The sequence below is a fragment of the Monodelphis domestica genome, chromosome 1, assembly GCF_027887165.1.
Source record: "Monodelphis domestica isolate mMonDom1 chromosome 1, mMonDom1.pri, whole genome shotgun sequence".
Lineage (NCBI taxonomy): Eukaryota > Metazoa > Chordata > Mammalia > Didelphimorphia > Didelphidae > Monodelphis > Monodelphis domestica.
In genome coordinates, this window is record NC_077227.1 from 205,439,473 (window position 1) to 205,458,968 (window position 19,496).

Below are 19,496 nucleotides of genomic sequence, written 5' to 3' on the forward strand. Positions count from 1 at the left end.
TTACCTTCCTTCTTAGAATCAATACTGTGTATTGGCTCCAAGGCAGAAGAGTGGTAAGGGCTGGGCAATGGGGGTCAAGTGACTTGCCCAGGGTCACACAGCTGGGAAGTGTCTGAGACCAGATTTGAACCTAGGATCTCCCATCTCTAAGTCTGGCTCTCAATCCACTGAGCCCCCAGTTGGCCCCTGTATTTGTATTTTTAATGCTTACTTCATCAGTTCATACCTTTATTTTTAAAGTAAATAGCTTAATTGATTAGAAAAAGATTGTTATGCTTCTGAATTTTTCTAGATAGTGCCATAAATTACATAAGAAGCTGCTTTCTCAATGAAGAGTAAGTGTGTTCTCTCATGGCCAGAGTAGATGCTTTCATGCCCAAGTCATTACCCCATGATATCACTGATCCTCTTCCAAAACGAAGGACAAACAACAATAACAGATGCTTTTGAAGAGGTGAAGAAGAAAAAGGAAACAACAGTCATACTGCAGTTGATCAATTGCTTAAGTACAATCCATGCTATGCAATATCATGTCTTTTATGGAAACAATACAGAGAAAGGCTTGCAGCAGTTCAGGGTACTCTATTGATTCAAATACGATAGATAAGTTTCTTAAATTGAATTTGTTGATTATGGCTTTATAAAGATTTCTTTCACTATATCTCTCCAAAAGCCCAGAGAAGACATGGACCCTTTCTTTTTGGACCCTTCCACCAGCAGTCCTTGCTTTTAATACAGTAAATGCAGTGTAAACAATTGGTCACCAAATGATTCTTGAGAGAGCTGTGCCATCTTTCCTTACGGGCTTGTGGTGATTTTGTATTAGTCTAGAGAAGAATCTCAGAGCATTCCCTTAGAAGAGGGTTTTTTAACGGCATACTTTTAACCATTTTTTTTTAAACCAGGGATAGATTTAGGGATTTTTGAAATAGATTTCAGACAGTTAATGAATTCGAACGGGGGAAAATTACATCTCTATTTTCACTGAATTTTAACTAAGACTTTGCATTTCCCTTAATTATGTACATAGGCAAGAGAAAAAAAACAACACTCCCCAAATGAGTCCATAAGTTTCCCCAGACTACCATATGACAATATTAAGAAAGCAGAAACTAAGCAAAAACCACTGAGTCGGGGCTGGACTGTTGGCTGCTCCTTTATCAGTTTTAGTTCCCATAATGGTGTGAAAGACAGAACTCAGGAACTTCTTCCTGCTGAGCTCAAATACAACCTGCTACTGGTTTTAGAAATGTTCTATAGAACTCTATACTAGTCATATAGAAGATAATATGGAATAGAACAGGTAGGTGTCAGAGCCTGAAGTCAGGAAGACTCCTCTTCCTGAATTCAAATTTGGCCTCAGATACTTATTAGCTGTATGACCCTGGGCAAGTCCCTTAACCCTGTTGGTCTCAGTTTCCTCATCTGTAAAATGAGATAGAGAAGAAAATGGCAAACCATTACAATATCTTTGCCAAGAAAAGGTCATGAAGAGTCGGACACGATGGAAACAACTGAACAAATACCAGTAGTATATAATACCTTTGAAAACAATTTTAAGAGAGGAAATTAGCCAATAAATCCAGAAACTCAAAGTGCTGGTAAACGCCACAGTCCCCACTGACAAGCAAACAAGGCGTATCTAGTATTGATCAGATTTTCAAACCTTTTTGTACTGACAGGTCGTGGTCATTACTGACCCCCACATCAAGGTTGATCCCATGTACTCATTGTACTCTCAGGCAAAAGACAAGGGTTACTTCGTGAAAAATAACAAAGGTGGAGATTTTGAGGGTGTATGTTGGCCTGGTAAGTTATTTATTTTTTCCAAAAATTTTTTCCCATTGTTGCTGAACATTGTAACAGAACAATAGTACAAATCACGAAGATAAGAAGATTTAATCTTGGGATTCTGGGACTGGAAGAGCCATTTCGCCTGACCCTCTAAGTTTACAGATAGGAAGTAGGCAGCAGGATTAAGTGACTTGCCCAAAGTAATACTAATTAAAATTATGGAGAAACAGGATGAGATGCATATCATCTTCCTCATCCTGCCTACTTCTAGGAGTTTAGTGAAGACACTTCCTATGAGCCTACAGAAGATAAGCTTATATCATAATCATTTTCTTCAACTATAAAAGCAGTTATTTTATTAATGACACATTAAATAGGATAGAATAACAGCTGGATAGGGACTTGTCCCAGAACTTTTTTGGTTTGAACTCCATTGAGCAAGATAATAATAGCTGAATTTATGTAATACTTTTAAGGTCTGCTAATCACTTTCCATACTTTTATCTCATTTGTTAGAAAATCAGTGTACCAAATTTCATGCACTTTGTTGTTGTTGCTTAGTTATTTTAGTTGTTTTCAACTCTTTGTGACTTAATTTGGAGTTTTCTTGGCCAAGATTCTGGAGTAGTTTGCCATTTCCTTCTCCAGTTCATTTTACAGATGAGGAAACGGAGACAAGCAGGGTGAAGTGACTTGCCCAGAGTCACATAGCCAGTAAGTGTCTGAGGCCAGATGTGAGCTCAGGTCCTCCTGACTCTAAGCCCAGAGGTCTATCTCCTGTGCCACCTAGCTGCCCAACACTAGGCTACACTACCTTTCTATACCCAAGTGCCTCTGGGCATCACTTCCTTAGAATACCCCCTATTCAGTGATGTTTTCCAAAAATGCATGCCCTCAAAGCCCAAGGAATGTCATTGAGAGCCAGCATTCCCTTTAGTAATGTTTTCATCAAAAATTATTCCTTTACCATAAAAGCTTTTAAATATGGTATAAAAGTCAGCTTTATCAATGGGCTTTTGCTGAGTACCCCTCTGCTCAGGTCCTTCTTGGAATACTGACTGTGGTTCTTAGCATGCTCTCTGATGTTCTCTTCATATAGGAGCCTCTTCTTACCTAGATTTCACCAACCCCAAGGTACGAGAATGGTATTCAGGTCTTTTTGCCTTCTCTGAATATCAGGTGAGTTTTTATTCTTTTACCCTTCCCTTATTATCTGAATCCCATTCAACAAACAGCGCACATTTAAGGCATATAGGTGAACAATCAAGATAAATAAAACAATATCCCACTGTCAGAAAGCATAGGGTCTAGTAGAGATAAAACAAGTATATCCAAAGAAATAGAATTCAAGGTAGAATGTGATTGATGCATCATGGAGGCACAGAAAAAGGTTTTTAAAAATTCAGTAAAAGAAAATGTCACTGGAGAAATTAGGGAAGGCTTCATGGAGGAAGCAACATTTGAATGGGATCTTGAAGGACTACTAGGATTTCGTAAATTGTCTAGGGAACCTAAAGATAAGCCTGAGATAAGGCTTAAACACTAGAGTAGAACAAGTTAGTCATAGGCCTTGATTGGCAAACTAAGGAATTCTGATTTTCTTTGATAGGCAAGCCAAACTTTCCCAGAGTAGAGTAATAGAATCATTTTGTTGTTGTTCTTTAGTCATTTTCAGTCTCTTTGTGACCCTTTTGGAGATTTTCTTAGCAAAGATAATAGAATAATTTGCCATTTCCTTTTCCAGCTCATTTTATAGATGAGGAAACTGAGGCCAACAGAGGTTAAATGATTTGCCCAGGTTCACCCAACTAGTCTGAGGTCAGATTTGAACTCAGATCTTCCTGGCTCCAGACTTGGCACTTTAGCTGCCCCAGTGGGATCATAGGTGTACCTAAAAAAGATTACTTTAATGTGTAGACTGAGTCAGAGATCTAGAGACTGCTTAGGAAGCTACTATGACTCTCTGCCAGCTCAGCAATAGTGAATGAAGTCCAACAGATGGGTTCTAATGCAGGAGGAACAGAAAAGAGAGACGACAGACAGGCAGGTTGGAAAGACATCACAAAGGTGGAATCAGGAGAGCTCAGACACAGATTAGCTGGGAAATGGTGAAAGGAAGGACAGAGATTTTCAAGTGTGGATGAATGAAAGAATGCATGATGATGTGAATAATTGGAATAGGAAGCATTTGAGGAAGAGCATTTTTTGTGAGAAATAAGCTGAGTTTACTTTTGGATCTATCTGAAAATAACTAGGTAGAGATAAAACAAAATAAATAGAAATGTGAATCTAAGAAAAAGAATTGTGAATCTGGAGGTCAGGAGAAAGAACAAGGTGATTGATGTGAATTTCAGAGTTATCTGTTGTAAAAATTAAAATTAGATCTCAATAATAAAATATTATATTTTAGGAGATTTATTAATGATCATTAGAAATTAAGGAATAAAGAGGATACAAAATAAAGACCATGTGCCCATGGCTGATCAGCCAGTCTAAAGGCCTGCCTTACCACCACCAAGCTTGGGACAGGAAGTAAAGAGGCAGGACCCTCCACATCCCTGCCTAATATCCCCTGTTTACAGGAAGGATGTAATGGCAGGAAGTCAGTGGGCTCCTGGGAAATGTAGTTCTTTTTTAGGGTGACAGATTTTCAATTATACACTGTATAGATGTGGTTCTTGAAGCTGTAGAAGCAGATAAGAGGATCAAGAGTGATGGCTTGACTTGTGTTTAAGGAGTGGATAAAAGTTCTAAATGGAGGGGACAGCTAGGTGGCTCAGTGGATTGAGAGTCAAGCTCAGATACCAGAGGTCCTAGGTTCAAATCTGACTTCAGACACTTCCCAGCTGTGTGATCCTAGGCAAGTCACTTAACCTCCATAACCTAGTCCTTACCACTCTTCTGCCTTGGAACCAATAAGGATTCCAAGATGGAAGGTAAGGGTTTAAGAGGGGGGGGAGTACTAAATGGAGAGTGTAAGGGAAAAAAAGGCAACCCTGGGGTCTCTCTACACAGAGTGGAGAAGGGATGAGAGAAGAAAAGGGGATCCAGCTGAACAAACAAAGAAGGACCTATCAGAAAGAAGAAAAGAACCATGGAAGTATTACAGAAAGCAAGGGAGAAAGGGAAGGCAAAAGGGTCAAACGTGCCATCAGAAAGGCTAAGGGACTCAGAAAGAAGCCAAATCACCTCATTTGGCTTTTCAGATGGCATAGGTCACCTTTCAGAGGACAGTTTTGGTAGGATGGCTGGAATAGAAATCAAATAACAAGAGGTTTGAAAAGTATGTGGTGAGGAAGGCAGCTGGGTGGCTCAATGGAAAGAACCCAGCCTGGACATGGTAGGTCCTGAGTTCAAATTTGACCTCATACACTTCCTAATGTGACCACAAAAATATGGTTTTCAAGACTGTGAATTGCCAAAACTATAAAGATAAATTTTAGTGTCTTGATTTTAATCAAAAATAAGTGGTCGCCATGGGAAAATTCCCATATATGAAAACACTCAAATCAGCTGGGTTTTTATGGAGATTTTAATTAATACAAATGAAGGAATTAAGGGGAGAGAGACAAGTAAGAGGAAATAGTAGGAAAGGGCCTAGGCCAAATGGCCTAGGCCTAAGCCTTAAGAGAGACTAGTCAGTCTTTTATCCACTCACCACAATATCATTCCAAGCAAGCTCTAGTGTTCAGAGAGACTCTCCAATTCAGCTTCCAAACTCAACTACCCAGTTCAGAGAGACCAGCTCCTTTAAAAGAGAAATTTCTCTTATGTCACCTCCCCTAAATTTTCACATCTACCAATCACAGTAGACGTTTTCCACAGGACTGTCCATTCTTAATTCACATCTTCTTTTGTTATCATCTTCCCTGAGTAGACTAAAACTTCACACCTCTTTGCTAAGCTTGCCCTTTGTAAGTTGCTTGACCTTTTAGTGATTAATTTAACCTTTATAGGTACTTAGTACCCTTTTGTATTAGATCTAAAAATAGACCTAGCTTAAGGTTTAAGTATGAGTTGGGGAATTTTCATTGTTCAGTAAGGAATTTTACAACTTTATATTCCCCTAAAGTATGCCTAAGTATGAATGGAGTAATGTTAAAATTCCCAATACATTCCTGATCAAGTACCATCATTTGTTACAATAAGGGAATAGCCTTAACCAAATGTTCTAAGGTAGAGTCTGAGCAGTTTTTAAGATTCACACTAACTGGGTAACCCTGGGCAAGTCCCTTAGCCCCTGTTACCTAACCCTTATCACCCTTCTGCCTTAGAGCTAATACTTAATTAGTATCAATTCTTTTTTTTTTAATATATTTTATTTGTTCATTTCCAAGCATTATTCGTTAAAGACATAGATCATTTTCTTTTCCTCTCCCCCACCCCCCATAGCCGACACGTAAGTCCACTGGGCATTAGATGTTTTCTTGATTTGAACCCATTGCTTTGTTGATAGTATTTGCATTAGAGTGTTCATTTAGAGTCTATCCTCTGTCATGTCCCCTCAACCTCTGTATTCAGGCAGTTGCTTTTTCTCGGTGTTTCCACTCCCATAGTTTATCCTTTGCTTATGAATGGTGTTTTTTTTCTCCTGGATCCCTGCAAGTTGTTCAGGGACATTACACCGCCACTAATGGAGAAGTCCATTACGTTCGATTATACCACAGTGTATTAGTCTCTGTGTACAATGTTCTCCTGGTTCTGCTCCTCTCGCTCTGCATCACTTCCTGGAGGTTGTTCCACTTTATTATTCCTTTTAGCACAATAGTATTCCATCACCAACATATACCACAGTTTGTTCAGCCATTCCCCAATTGATGGGCATCCCCTCGTTTTCCAGTTTTGGGCCACCACAAAGAGCGCAGCTATGAATATTTTTGTACAAGTCTTTGTGTCCATTATCTCTTTGGGGTACAGACCCAGCAGTGCTATGGCTGGATCAAAGGGTAGATATTCTTTTGTCGCCCTTTGGGCATAGTTCCAAATTGCCCTCCAGAATGGTTGGATCAGTTCACAGCTCCACCAGCAATGAATTAATGTCCCTACTTTGCCACATCCCCTCCAGCATTCATTACTTTCCTTTGCTATCATCTTAGCCAATCTGCTAGGTGTGAGGTGATACCTCAGAGTTGTTTTGATTTGCATCTCTCTGATTATAAGAGATTTAGAACACTTCTTCATGTGCTTGTTAATAGTTTTGATTTCTTTATCTGAGAACTGCCTATCCATGTCCCTTGCCCATTTATCAATTGGAGAATGGCTTGATTTTTTGTACAATTGATTTAGCTCATTATAAATATGAGTAATTAAACCTTTGTCAGAGGTTTCTATGAAGATTTTTTCCCAATTTGTTGTTTCCCTTCTGATTTTAGTTATATTGGTTTTGTTTGTACAAAATCTTTTTAGTTTGATGTAGTCGAAATTATTTATTTTACATTTTGTGATTCTTTCTATATCTTGCTTGGTTTTAAAGCCTTTCCCCTCCCAAAGGTCTGACATGTATACTATTCTGTGTTTACCCAATTTACTTATGGTTTCCTTCTTTATGTTTAAGTCACTCACCCATTTTGAATTTATCTTGGTGTAGGGTGTGAGGTGTTGATCTATTCCTAGTCTCTCCCACACTGTCTTCCAATTTTCCCAGCAGTTTTTATCGAATAGTGGATTTTTGTCCCAAAAGCTGGGATCTTTGGGTTTATCGTATACTGTCTTGCTGAGGTCGCTTTCCCCCAGTCTATTCCACTGATCTTCCTTTCTGTTTCTTAGCCAGTACCAAATTGTTTTGATGACTGCTGCTTTGTAATATAGTTTTAGGTCAGGGACTGCAAGGCCCCCATCATATGTGTTTTTTTTCATTATTTCCCTGGATATCCTTGATCTTTTGTTCTTCCAAATGAACTTTGTTATGGTTTTTTCTAAATCATTAGTATCAATTCTAAAGTAGAAGGCAAAGGTTTTTTTTAAACTTGCTATTATTTTGAGATGGGGTCCACAGGTGCCACCAGATTGCCAAGGGGATCCATGACTCCAAAAGGGTTAAGAACTCCCTGCAATTAAGGATTTATCTGAAGATGAACAGTAAAATAAAAGAATTGTCATTTTAAATTTTATTGGCACTAGCCCTTCCACATTATTGCTTGTTATCTCTATCAAAATCACTTTTGTTGTTTTCTTAACTATGACTATTACTTCCTAGGGTTCTACTGACATCCTCTTTATATGGAACGATATGAATGAGCCTTCTGTCTTTAGGGGGCCAGAGCTGACCATGGAGAAGAATGCCATTCATTATGGCAACTGGGAACACAGAGACCTTCATAATATGTATGGCTTTTACCAGGTAGGATTTATGAAAAAAAAAAAAATAAGTTCAGAATTCTGCTCAAAGAGTGATAAAACTTTGTATACCTTCAGACCCAACAATCCTATTACTCCCAAGGAGATCAGGGAAAAAGGGAAAAAAATCCAGATATTCCAAGATATTTATAGCATCTCTTTGTGGTGGCAAAGAACAGGAGCCTGAGGGGATATCCAATTGGGAAATGACTGAACAAATTGTGGAATGTAATTGTGATGAAATTCTACTATGCCATAAGTAATGATGAATGGGTTCATTTAAAAAAAATTGAAAAGAACCACATGAGATAATGGAGATTGAAATGAGTAGAACCAAGAAACCATTGTATACAGCTACAGAATTAATATTTGAAGAACAACTTGTGAATGTCTACTTTCAGAGAAAGAACTGATAAACAGAAACATAGAAGACAAAATTTATTATATACGTTTTCTTTTAGTCAGGTGATGCCTTGTGTGGTGTGGAAAGGGGAGGGAAGTCCTGAAATAAATTCTATATTTAAAAAAAAAAAGAAATGAAGAGCTCCATAACATTGAATTTCATTTGAAAATTCTTTACCTTCTAATTAATAACTCGTTCCCCTGTCATCTTTCCAGTGTTCTTACATCTCACTCCCCTCCACATAATTTGTGATCCAGTGACAACAGCCTTCTTGCTATTCCTCACACAAGACACTCCACCTTCTGACTTTGAGTGATTTTACTGGCAACATGTCCCTCTCCTTGGACCTCTCTGACTCCTCATCTTTGCCTCCTGGCTTCCCTGAAGTCTCTATTGAAGCCCCACCTATCTGTACTGAAGCATTTCCCTCTATTATCTCTAGTTTATCCTGTATCCATCTTGTTTTTCAATAGTTGTTTACAGAGTTTCTTTCTCTAGTAGACTGTGAGCTCCTTGAGAGTTGGAAACGGAGTGGTCTGGGGGCCCTTAAGCTTATTTAATTTAGTTTTGTTTAGTTTTTTAACCTTTCTGTGTAACCTTAGCATTTAGCACTGTGCCTGGCACATAGTAGGCACTTCATAAATAACCAGGGGCATCTAGACGGTGCAGTGGATATCTAGATAGATATAGTGTCAGGGCCTCATCTTCCAGAGTTCAAATCTAGCTGTAGAACCCTGAGCAAACACTTAATTGTGTTTGCCTCAGTTTCCTCATCTGTAAAATGAGCTGGAGAAGGAAATAGCAGGCTATTCTAGTATCTCGGCCAAGAAAACCTCAAATAAGTCATAAAAGAGCCAGATACTGTTCAGTCAAAAATAACTGAACAATAGATTGGTGGCATTCATCACAAAGCTGATTATGTCACTTGAGTTTGTAGCCACAAGGTGGCACAGGAGTATCACAGTAAGTCCAACAATTAAGGCATTTGTCATATGTGGACTTGAAAAGAGACATGGAAGCTTCTTCCACCTTATTAAATGATCAAAAATGCAAATTTATTAAACAGCTAAGAAAAAGCACATTTTAATTAGCAAAGTAAATAATTCCATTGGTGTAAACTTAAATGAAATTTAGCGTGGGTATAGTTTTGATTCCTCCCTTACTTTGAGGGAAGCATGAGGGTTCAGTGGAAGAGTTTGGAACTTGTCAAGGAACTTGGGTGCAAGTAGCTGTGAGACAATTGGCATGTCATGCTCAGTTTTTCTATTTGTAAAATGGTGACAGTCATGGTTAACATTATCTACTTCATAGTGTTTTTATGAATAAAGTCCTTATAAAGATGTGAGTTGAAATGTGGCCTGACACTTATTAGCTGTGTGATCCTGGGCAAGTCTCTTAACCCTGTTTTCCTTGGATTTCTCATCTGAAAAATGAGCTGGAGAAGGAAATATAAAACCACTTCAGTATCTTTGCCAAGAAAACCCCAAATAGGGTCACAAAGCTGATTACATTACTGAAATGACTAAACAACATCAAAAATTTACATTTTGATTGTACATTTCTCAAAGGAACATTTTTAAGCTCTTTTCATCATGCCATGACAAGCCCTTGATTGTGGACACATGATAATAGAAAGGTGAAAAAAAGTCACTTGTTTCTCAAGCCCTCCAACTTTTATTTCAGTATTTCCCATATTCAATTTAATTCAATTCAATAAATATTTGTTTTTATTTTTTTAAACCCTTACCTTTGGTCTTAGAATCAATGCTAAGTATCAGTTCCAAAGCAGAAGACCTGTAAGGGCTAGGCGATGAGGGTTGAGTGACTTGCCCAGGGGCATATAGCCAAGAAGTGTCTGAGGTCAGATTGGAACCCAGGACTTCCTATCTCTGGGCCTGGCTCTCTATCCACTGAAACACCTAGATACCCCTCAATAAACTTTTTTTTTTTAATAACCCTTACCTTCCATATTGGAGTCAATATTGTATATTGGTCCCAAGGCAGAAGAGTGGTAAGGGCTAGGCAATGGGGGTTAAGTGACTTGCCCAGGGTCACACAGCTGGGAAGTGTCTGAGGCCAGATTTGAACCCAGGATCTCCCATCTCTAGGCCTGGCTCTCAATCCACTGAGCCACCCAGCTGCCCCTTCAATAAACATTTATTAAGTGCCTACTGTGTGCCAGGTACTGTGCTAAATGCTGGGCCCATCTTCCTTACCTTTGGCTTATTTACTGCCATACTGCACAGTAATGCTTCCCCCACCCCCAACAAATAAAATAAAAACAAATGAAATGTGCACAGCTCTCTTGTTAAAAGCTACATGCAGAAAACAGCACTCACTCTTCTAGAATTAGGGGACCCGATCCCAAGAAAGAACTGTGGGAGTAGAAACATAAAAGAAAGACATTTGATCTATCACGTGGTTCGATGGGGATAGAATTGGGGTTTTGATGTTAACGGATCACTCCACTGCAGATATGAAAAACATGGAAATAGTTTTGAACAATGATCCATGTATAATCCAGCATGTATAATGCAATGATGCATGTATAATTGTCAGCTATGGGAGCGGGGAGGGAACAGGGGGATCATGAATCATGGAACCATGGAAAAATATTCTAAATAAATTTTAAAAATTATTTAAAAAATAGAATTAGGCGACCCATTGGCTAGTTTTGTTTCTTTGACTTTTCAGCAAATGGCTGCAGCAGAAGGCCTGATCCAGAGGTCTAACGGGGAGGAGAGACCCTTTGTTTTGACCCGTTCTTTCTTTGCTGGATCACAGAAGTATGGTAAGAGGTGACTTGTTGTTCCATGCTCAAAAGGCAGAATCATTGCTCTGGTTTTCTTTTCTTATTTATCTACATAGCACATAATGCTGTCTTTTTTAAAAGCACTCTGGCAGCACATACTGAGATGATGCTTTCTTATATATATTTCATATCAAAAAACAAATGTGAAAAGTGATCGGTACCAGTAATTGAGGAAAAAAATACGAGATATTTACTGGAGAAGAAAATTAACTATATTTCAGCCCTCTAAGCGGGGCTAACCCAAACTTGGAAATACGGGTTATGTAATACCCAGCAATAACAATATCGTATGATGATCAGCTGAGAATGACATGGCTATTAGCAGCAATACAGTGATCCAAGATAACTCCAAAGCACTCGTGATGAAAAATGCTGTCTATCCCCAGAGAAAGAAATGTTGGGGTCTGAATGCAGGTCAAAGCGGACCATTTTCATTTTGTTTTCTTCTTGAGTTTTTCTTTTTTAAAGTGATGTGTCTTCTTTCACAATAGGACAAATATAAAAATAGGTATTGCATGATAGCACTTATAAAACTGATATTAAATTGCTGAATGTCTCAGGGAGGAAGGAAAAGAATTAGGACCTCAAAATGTAAGAAAATGAATGCTTAAAACTTTCTACATATAATTGACGGGGGGAAGAAAATATTGTAGAAAATCTTTTTTTGAAGAAATATATGGGGTGAGGTGGGGCAGGGAGGGAGGATGGCAGATAGAGTATGATACTTGGAGTTGGGAGGTCCTGGGTTCAAATTTGAAAAGGGAAGGTTAGAGTTTAAAAAAAAAAAGGAATTGATACTGAGTTTCAGTTCTAAGGCAGATGGGTGGTAAGGGCTAGGCAATGGGGGTCAAGTGACTTGCCCAGGGTCACCCAATTGGGAAATGTCTGATGCCAGATTTCAACCCAGGACCTCCCATCTCTAGGCCTGGCTCTCAATCCACTGTGTCACCCAGCTGCCCCCAGGATTTTTTAAAGAGGAAAGAAATGTGTAGGGGACAGGTAGGTGGCTCAATGGATAGAGCACCAGACCCAGACATGGGAGGTCCTGGGTTCAAATCTGGCCTCAGACCCTTCCCAGTTGGGTGACCCTAGGCAAGTCACTTAACCCCAATTACTTAGCCCTTGGCCACTCTTCTGTCTTAGAATTGATACTAAGACAGAAGGTAAGGACTTAAAAAAAAGAAACATGTCATTACTTCCTCCCTCTTACTATGTAAAAATAGGGCTAGAAAAGTGAGTAGGTCCAATTATTTATATTAATTCCAGGATGTTCTCCATTGCTGGGCAGATCATCATTTATGCTGTAGTTGCCTCTTAGATTTCTGGCTCCAAGGGAAACTGTCCCCATAGCAGACTGGCCTTCCCTTGCCCAGCTGTCCCACTGAGCCTGATGGCTTAAAATAGATCTGCTCCCTGCCAGGAGTCAGGATCTTCTAAACGGGGCCTATAGCAGGACCTGGCTTGCTAGCAGGCACAGATATAGGTCTCACTGACCTTGCCCAGGAGCAGGAGGGTCTATTTTAAGCCTGAAAAATAGCTGGGGGCTGGTGTCAGCCTGAGGAAGCTCACCAGAAACAAAGCACCCTGAGCTGGAATGGGGAACCGAGCCCCCACACGCCCCTGCAACCACTCATCACAGCCTTTTTGGTTTGGTCAGTCGTTTTCCAGTCGTGTCTGACTCTTTGTGACCCCATTGGGGTTTTCTTGGCAGAGATACTGGACTGGTTTGCCATTTCCTTCTCCAGCTCATTTAATGGATGAGGAAATGTAGGCAAACAGGGTTACGTGACTTTCCCAGGGTCATACAACTAGTATCTGAGGTCAGATTTGAATTTAAGAAGAGGAATCTACCTGATTTGAGCTTATGGCACCTGCCCAGAAATTTACCATGGAAATAATTTTAGTGATATTGAGTAAGGTGACCTAAAAGTGGGAGGAGCTATGGGTGAATTAAATCAAATTAAAACATTTTAAAGCAGAGTCAGCTAGGCAACTTAGTGGATAGAAAGCCAGACCTAGAAATGGGAGGTCCTGAGTTCAAACCCTGCCTCAGGTAACCCTGGGTAAGTCACTTAACTCTCATTGCCCAACTCTTACTTCTCTTCTGCCTTGAAACTAATTCACAGTATTAATTCTAAGACAGAATATAAGGGTTTTTTTAAAGAAGGAAGGAAAGGAGGAAGGAAGGAAGGAAGGAAGGAAGGAAGGAAGGAAGGAAGGAAGGAAGGAAGGAAGGAAGGAAGGAAGGAAGGAAGGAAGGAAGGAAGGAAGGAAAGAAGGAAGGAAGGAAGGAAGGAAGGAAGGAAGGAAGGAAGGAAGCATGGAAGGAAGCAAGGAAGCAAGGAAGGAAGGAAGCATGGAAGGAAGCAAGGAAGCAAGGAAGGAAGGAAGCAAGGAAGGAAGCGAGGGAGGGAGGGAGGGAGGCAGGGAGGGAGGGAAACAATCAATTTTTAAAACATTTCCAAACCACTGTTAATGAAATGACAGGAAGATTACTGAAAATCTACTTTGCCAAGTCATCTCTGGAGGCTTCATTACTAGAAGGCTTCTTGTTCGTCAGTGCTTCATATAAGAAGGTTACCAATTTCTGTATAACTCCCAGCAAGATATTAAAGAAAGGGTTTTATTTAATTGATTCTCTGATGTACAGACATTAATCAGAGACTTTGTTGACAAAATAACCAGGTGATTCATTCAAAGCAAAAAGATGCTTGTACCCCCTCTTTTCCAAGTAGATGTGATGATGTTAAGTTTCTGTTCATTAATACTTAAATATACAAATATTCTGTTTAGCATAATATTCATGGAGTTCCATAGCATATAAAATCCCAGAGAAAAGGGTGAAAAAGCACAGGAACAAAGTAATTTTTCTGGCCCCCAGGCTATATCCTAAACCACTCCTCACAGAAAAAATAGGGACTCAAATTCACCAACATGAGAATGAGAAAACTACCAGGATTGTATGGATCTCTCAAAATCAGATATTTCCCTCTGTGTGTCCTTTTAGTACTGGTTCAGTCTACGTTCAAAAACCTTTCCCAACTATGTCAGTCATTTCCCTAAATAGATCTTCTTGTGATTCTCAAATTTGATCTACCATGTCACGTTTTATTTTGTTTTGTTTTTAAATACTACAAAAAGCAAAATTAAATAATCATTCTTATTAAAGTAAGCTGAAAAAAAACCCAAAGAAACTATATTTCAGAGTCTTTTCAAATGTACAAAATTATTTATACACATTCTAGAATGACAAATATAATGATTTTAACTGGTATTTAGTTTGTCTGTTCCACTAAAGGTTTTGGGTGTTAGGTGCTAAACATAGCTTGGTGTAATTTTCGTCTAATTAACCGTGCTCCTTTTTATGCCATGTTGCTCATATCTCAGGTGCAGTATGGACAGGAGACAACAAGGCAGAGTGGGGTTACCTGAAAATTTCCATCCCAATGTTGCTGACTCTCAGTGTCGCTGGTATTGCTTTTTGTGGAGGTGAGATAGAATCTGCTACTCGGGGTTTAGGGGGTTAGGAAACAAAGGAACAAAGGTATTTTCCTCCATACAGACAATACATCTCTACTGGTCAGATGCTTTGGACTTCCATCGAGATGAGTGAAAGAAAGTAAAAAGGGCATGTGACTAGAAAGAGGAGAGAAGAAAGTAGGGAGGGAAAAGTGGGAGGAAGACTCCAGAGCAATGCATGCCCCATCACAGATAGAGGAGAAGAAAATGAAACTTTTAGAGAAATAACCACAGTTTTGTTCCCCCTGTCCCTTTCACCTAGGCAGAGTTCATTAATACCCAAAGATTATTTTTCCTGAAACTCAGAGAGCAGTAGATAATTCTCTACAAAGTCCAAGAATTATAGGATCTTTAAAAACTGGACACATGGTTATATGTCAGCCTTACAGAAAACTCAACTGTCCAACCAGTCTTTAAATTTTTAGTGGTGAGGGCAGTTAGGTGGCTCAATGAATTGAGAGCCAGGCTTAGAGACAAGAGATCCTGGGTTCAAATTTGACCTCAGACACTTCCTAGCTGTGTGATCCTGGGCAAGTCACTCAACCCCCATTGCCTAGTTCTTTCTATTCTTCTGTCTTAAAACCAATACACCATATTGATTCCAAGAAGGAAGATAAAGAAAAAACATCTTAGTGGCAGCTTAGGGAATGGCTAATCACATTGCCCTCACCCACATACTATGAGTCCACTGAAGCCAGGCAGTCTGAGCATTGAAATTGTTACTATAGTTCCTACTCTGGTGTTATTCCTGGCCTTGTTTTAATCCTTTGGGTTTTTTATGGCATCGTTTTTTGCCATTTTTCATATCGAGGAATAAAGCCAGTCTGCATTCAAAAACCTTTCCCAACTACGTCAGATATTTCCCTAAATAGATCCTCTAATGATTCTCAAATGTAATATGTGATGTCATTTTAAATTTTGCTTTGTTTTTAAATGCTATGAAAATCAAAACTAAACTAGCCAATAGCAGCAGTCCAATTTAGATTATGTACATTTCTTTGTAGCATTTCTCTGGTCTAACTTTTGCTTTTAAATCAATCATTTATCCATAGTGATTTCCTGATAACATTTCTGGTAGACTTTCCATAGTTGTGATTTCTGGTGGCTCCAGGAAATATAGAACACTTGATCTCCCAGCAAAATAATGTCCTTCTTTTCTGCCATTGTAATTCTGTCCCTGTGACCAGAACATACTGTTGGATTCTGAACCACTGAATTGAATTTCTCAGTATAAATGCCTGTCTTTGAAGTCGCTGGCACCCATTACTCTGTGTTATGTTGGTCCTTAGGGATGGAGACAAAGTCTTTTAGCTTCTGCACCCTTTTTTTTAACCCCTTACCTTCTGTCTTAGAATCCACACTGAATATTGGTGATGCATGATTTACTGACCTACTCTGCCCCCCATTTGGCCTTTCTTTTTAACAACCAGCTGACGTAGGTGGATTTATCGGAGACCCGGAGCCAGAGCTGCTGGTACGCTGGTACCAGGCTGGAGCCTACCAGCCCTTCTTCCGAGGCCACGCCACCATGGACACCAAGCGGCGCGAACCCTGGCTATTTGGAGAGGAAAATACCCAGCTCATCAGAAACGCCATCAAAGAGCGCTATGCCCTCCTGCCTTATTGGTATTCCTTGTTCTACCACGCGCATGTGGCGTCCGAGCCCGTCATGAGGTAAAAAGGGTTCGTCCAACTGAGGCGTCATACTGCTCAGCAGATGATCATTTTAGGCATAAGAGCAAGAGGGACTACATAATCCTTTTTTTTAAATTTAAAGATATTTTATTTTCTCAGTTACATGCAATAGTCATTTTCAACATATGCTTTCCAAAATTTTAAGATCCAAACCGTCTCGCTCCCTCGCCCCTCTCAGAGAGGGTAAGCGATATAATCTGGGCCTTACCTGTATTAGCGTGCCAAACACACTTCCACATGGGTCCTTGTTGTGAGAGCTCACTCATGCATCACCAAAACCCAAAATAAAACCATAAACACGCTGATGGGAAAGAGAGTCAGCTCTGAGCCGCGACCATCCAACTCCAACAGTTCTTTCTCTGGACGTGGGTCGCATTCAGAATTATCCCGGATCATTGCATTGCTGAGAGCAGTCAAGTTTTCACAGTTGATCATCATATATCGCTGTTACTACATAATACTTATAAGAGAAAGTATGAGAAAGAAATTCTAAGGCAACAATGCTGAATTATAGGAACTGTTCTTACAATCTTAAATCCTAAAATCTTGGAGGGATTTCCATTTTTCTGTTTATTGATTGCAGTTAAAAAAAAAACTATTGAAATTTTTATGAAATATGTGAATGCTTATATTAATAAAGAAGAAGAAGAGAAACAAAACTTTTCCTTTCCTTTTTCCAGGCCCCTTTGGGTAGAATTCCCAAAGGAATTAGAAACTTTTGATGTGGAAGATGAGTACATGTTGGGTGAGTTGAATATTCTCCGTACTTTATGTTTTTTTAAACCTCACCTTCTAACTGTGGGAGTAGAAACACAGAAGAAAAACAACTGCTTGATTACATGGGTCGAGGAGGATATGATTAGGGATGTAGATTCTAAATGATCGCCCTAGTGCAAATATCAATAATATGGAAATAGGTATTGATCAATGACACATGTAAAACCCAGTGGAATTGCTCATTAGCTATTGGGGGGGGGGGGAAGAACATGATTCTTGTAATCATGGGAAAATATTCTAAATTAATTAATTAAATAAAAATTTTCAAAAAAAATAAAACTCACCTTCTATCTTGGAATCAATAGTGTATATCGGTTCCAAGGATAAAAGAGCAGTAAGAGATAAGCAATTGGGGTTAAATGACTTGCCCAGAGTTACACAGGTAGGAAGAAGTGTCTGAGTCCACATTTGAACCCAGAACCTTCTCCAGTTCTGGCTCTCAATCTACTGGGCCACCTAGCTGACCGCTGTACTTTCTTATAATACATAAGAGAACTTATCACTAGGGTTTTTTATATTAGAGCAGTCAAAAGATACATGAATACAGGGAAGAAAAAAAGATACCCCACTACAAGATTTTTAGTAGTTAATTTATTAGCAAGATCTTCACACTATTTTCAATCATCATTTGCTATCTTCTGTGATTCACATTAATATCCATTTCTGGAAGTAACATATTCCCAGAAGACCCACTTTTGCAATCCAGTCTTGCTATATAAACTCTACTTGTGGAATCCAATTAAGAATTCCGATATCAATGTAATGATCCAGAACAATTCTGAGGGACTTATGAGAAAGAACTCTATCCACATCCAGAGGAAGAACTGTGGGAGTAGAAACACAGAAGAAAAACAACTGCTTTATCACATGGTTTGATGGGGATATGAATGGGTATGTAGACTCTAAATGATCGCCCTAGTGCAAATATCAATAATATAGAAATAGGTCTTGATCAATGACACATTTTAAACCCAGTGCAATTGTGCATCAGATGTGGGAGGGGCAGGGAGAGGGGAGGGAAAGAACATGATTCTTGTAACCAAGGAAAAATATTCTAAATCATCTAATTAAATAAAAAATTTAAAAAAAAAATTCTGATTTCAAGACCCATACCTACTCTGCCACCTTGGAGGGAAAAGTCTTACAGTTTAGAAAACCATATTTTTTATTTATTTTTAATTTTTTTAATCAGTTTAATCATTTCCCAAGCAACTTTGGGTAAAAATTGTATTGAGCCTTTGGAAAAAAATGCTTCCAGGCCCCCCATATTCAAATTTTGAAAGTTTCTTTTCCTGACTTTTTATTAAGGAATAAAAGCAGAAAGCATACTATATCAAATATAATTCAAGGAAGCTTGTCACTTTGGGGATAGAAGAAGGAAGCCGGGCTCCTTGGTCCATTGCCAGAGAAGTAAGAAAGTATATAAAGGAAGGAAAATGTATTAGGATCCTTTGGGATTTTAAGATGAACCCAATAAAGAAGAATGCACATGCCTGTGGAGTTTTTCTTCCATTAACTTTCTGTACCAAGGATGCAAAGCCGAGCACAAGCTCACAAGCTTTAAGGAGGCTCTCTCACTGGCCCCGCTCTACATAGACCTATGAACACAAGAGGCTCCAGAGCCGCATCGCCTTAAAAGTTCATTCTTTGTCCTCAGTGTAAGAAAATAGTAATAAGTGGTGTTTTCCCTATTCGATTTTTCCTGCGTAACCCAGCATGGAGTCAAGCTAGGTGACAGAGCAGACAGAGCGCCGGGCTTGGAAGCAGGAAGACTCATCTTCCTGAGCTCAAATCCAGCCTCAGACACTGAATAGCTATGTGACCCTAGGCAAGTCATTTAACCCTGTTTGCCTCCATTTCTTCATCTGTCAAATGAGATGGCGAAGGAAATGACAAACCATCCCAGTGTCATTGCCGAGAAAACCCCAAATGAGGTCATGAGGAGTCGGGCAAGACTGAAAAATGAGTGAGTGACGGTAAATAGGGGAGCTGTGCTCTGGAGTCGGATAACCTGCATTTAAATCTCAGGTCCGCTCCTTATCTGCTTCCCCGGGCCTCAGTTTCCTCATCTGTAAAATGAGGGGGTTGCATTTGTCCATTGTGTAAGGTCTCTTCCAGCTTCAAGTCCAGGATCTATGGTGGAATGGTTGACTGTTAAGC

General features: G+C 39.4%; 1 protein-coding gene across 3 annotated transcripts in view; it reads left to right on the forward strand.

Moving 5' to 3' along the window:
- Nucleotides 1-19,496, forward strand: part of GANC (glucosidase alpha, neutral C) — a 76,164-nt gene that overhangs the window by 42,065 nt on the left and 14,603 nt on the right. For all 3 annotated transcript variants that reach the window (XM_007472415.3, XM_007472416.3, XM_001362707.4), the window contains 7 exons: nt 1,683-1,809; nt 2,894-2,973; nt 7,991-8,134; nt 11,228-11,324; nt 14,733-14,834; nt 16,295-16,538; nt 17,240-17,304. In XM_007472415.3, coding sequence (XP_007472477.2) covers nt 1,683-1,809; nt 2,894-2,973; nt 7,991-8,134; nt 11,228-11,324; nt 14,733-14,834; nt 16,295-16,538; nt 17,240-17,304 — 859 coding nt within the window. The remainder of the gene's footprint in view (nt 1-1,682; nt 1,810-2,893; nt 2,974-7,990; nt 8,135-11,227; nt 11,325-14,732; nt 14,835-16,294; nt 16,539-17,239; nt 17,305-19,496) is intronic.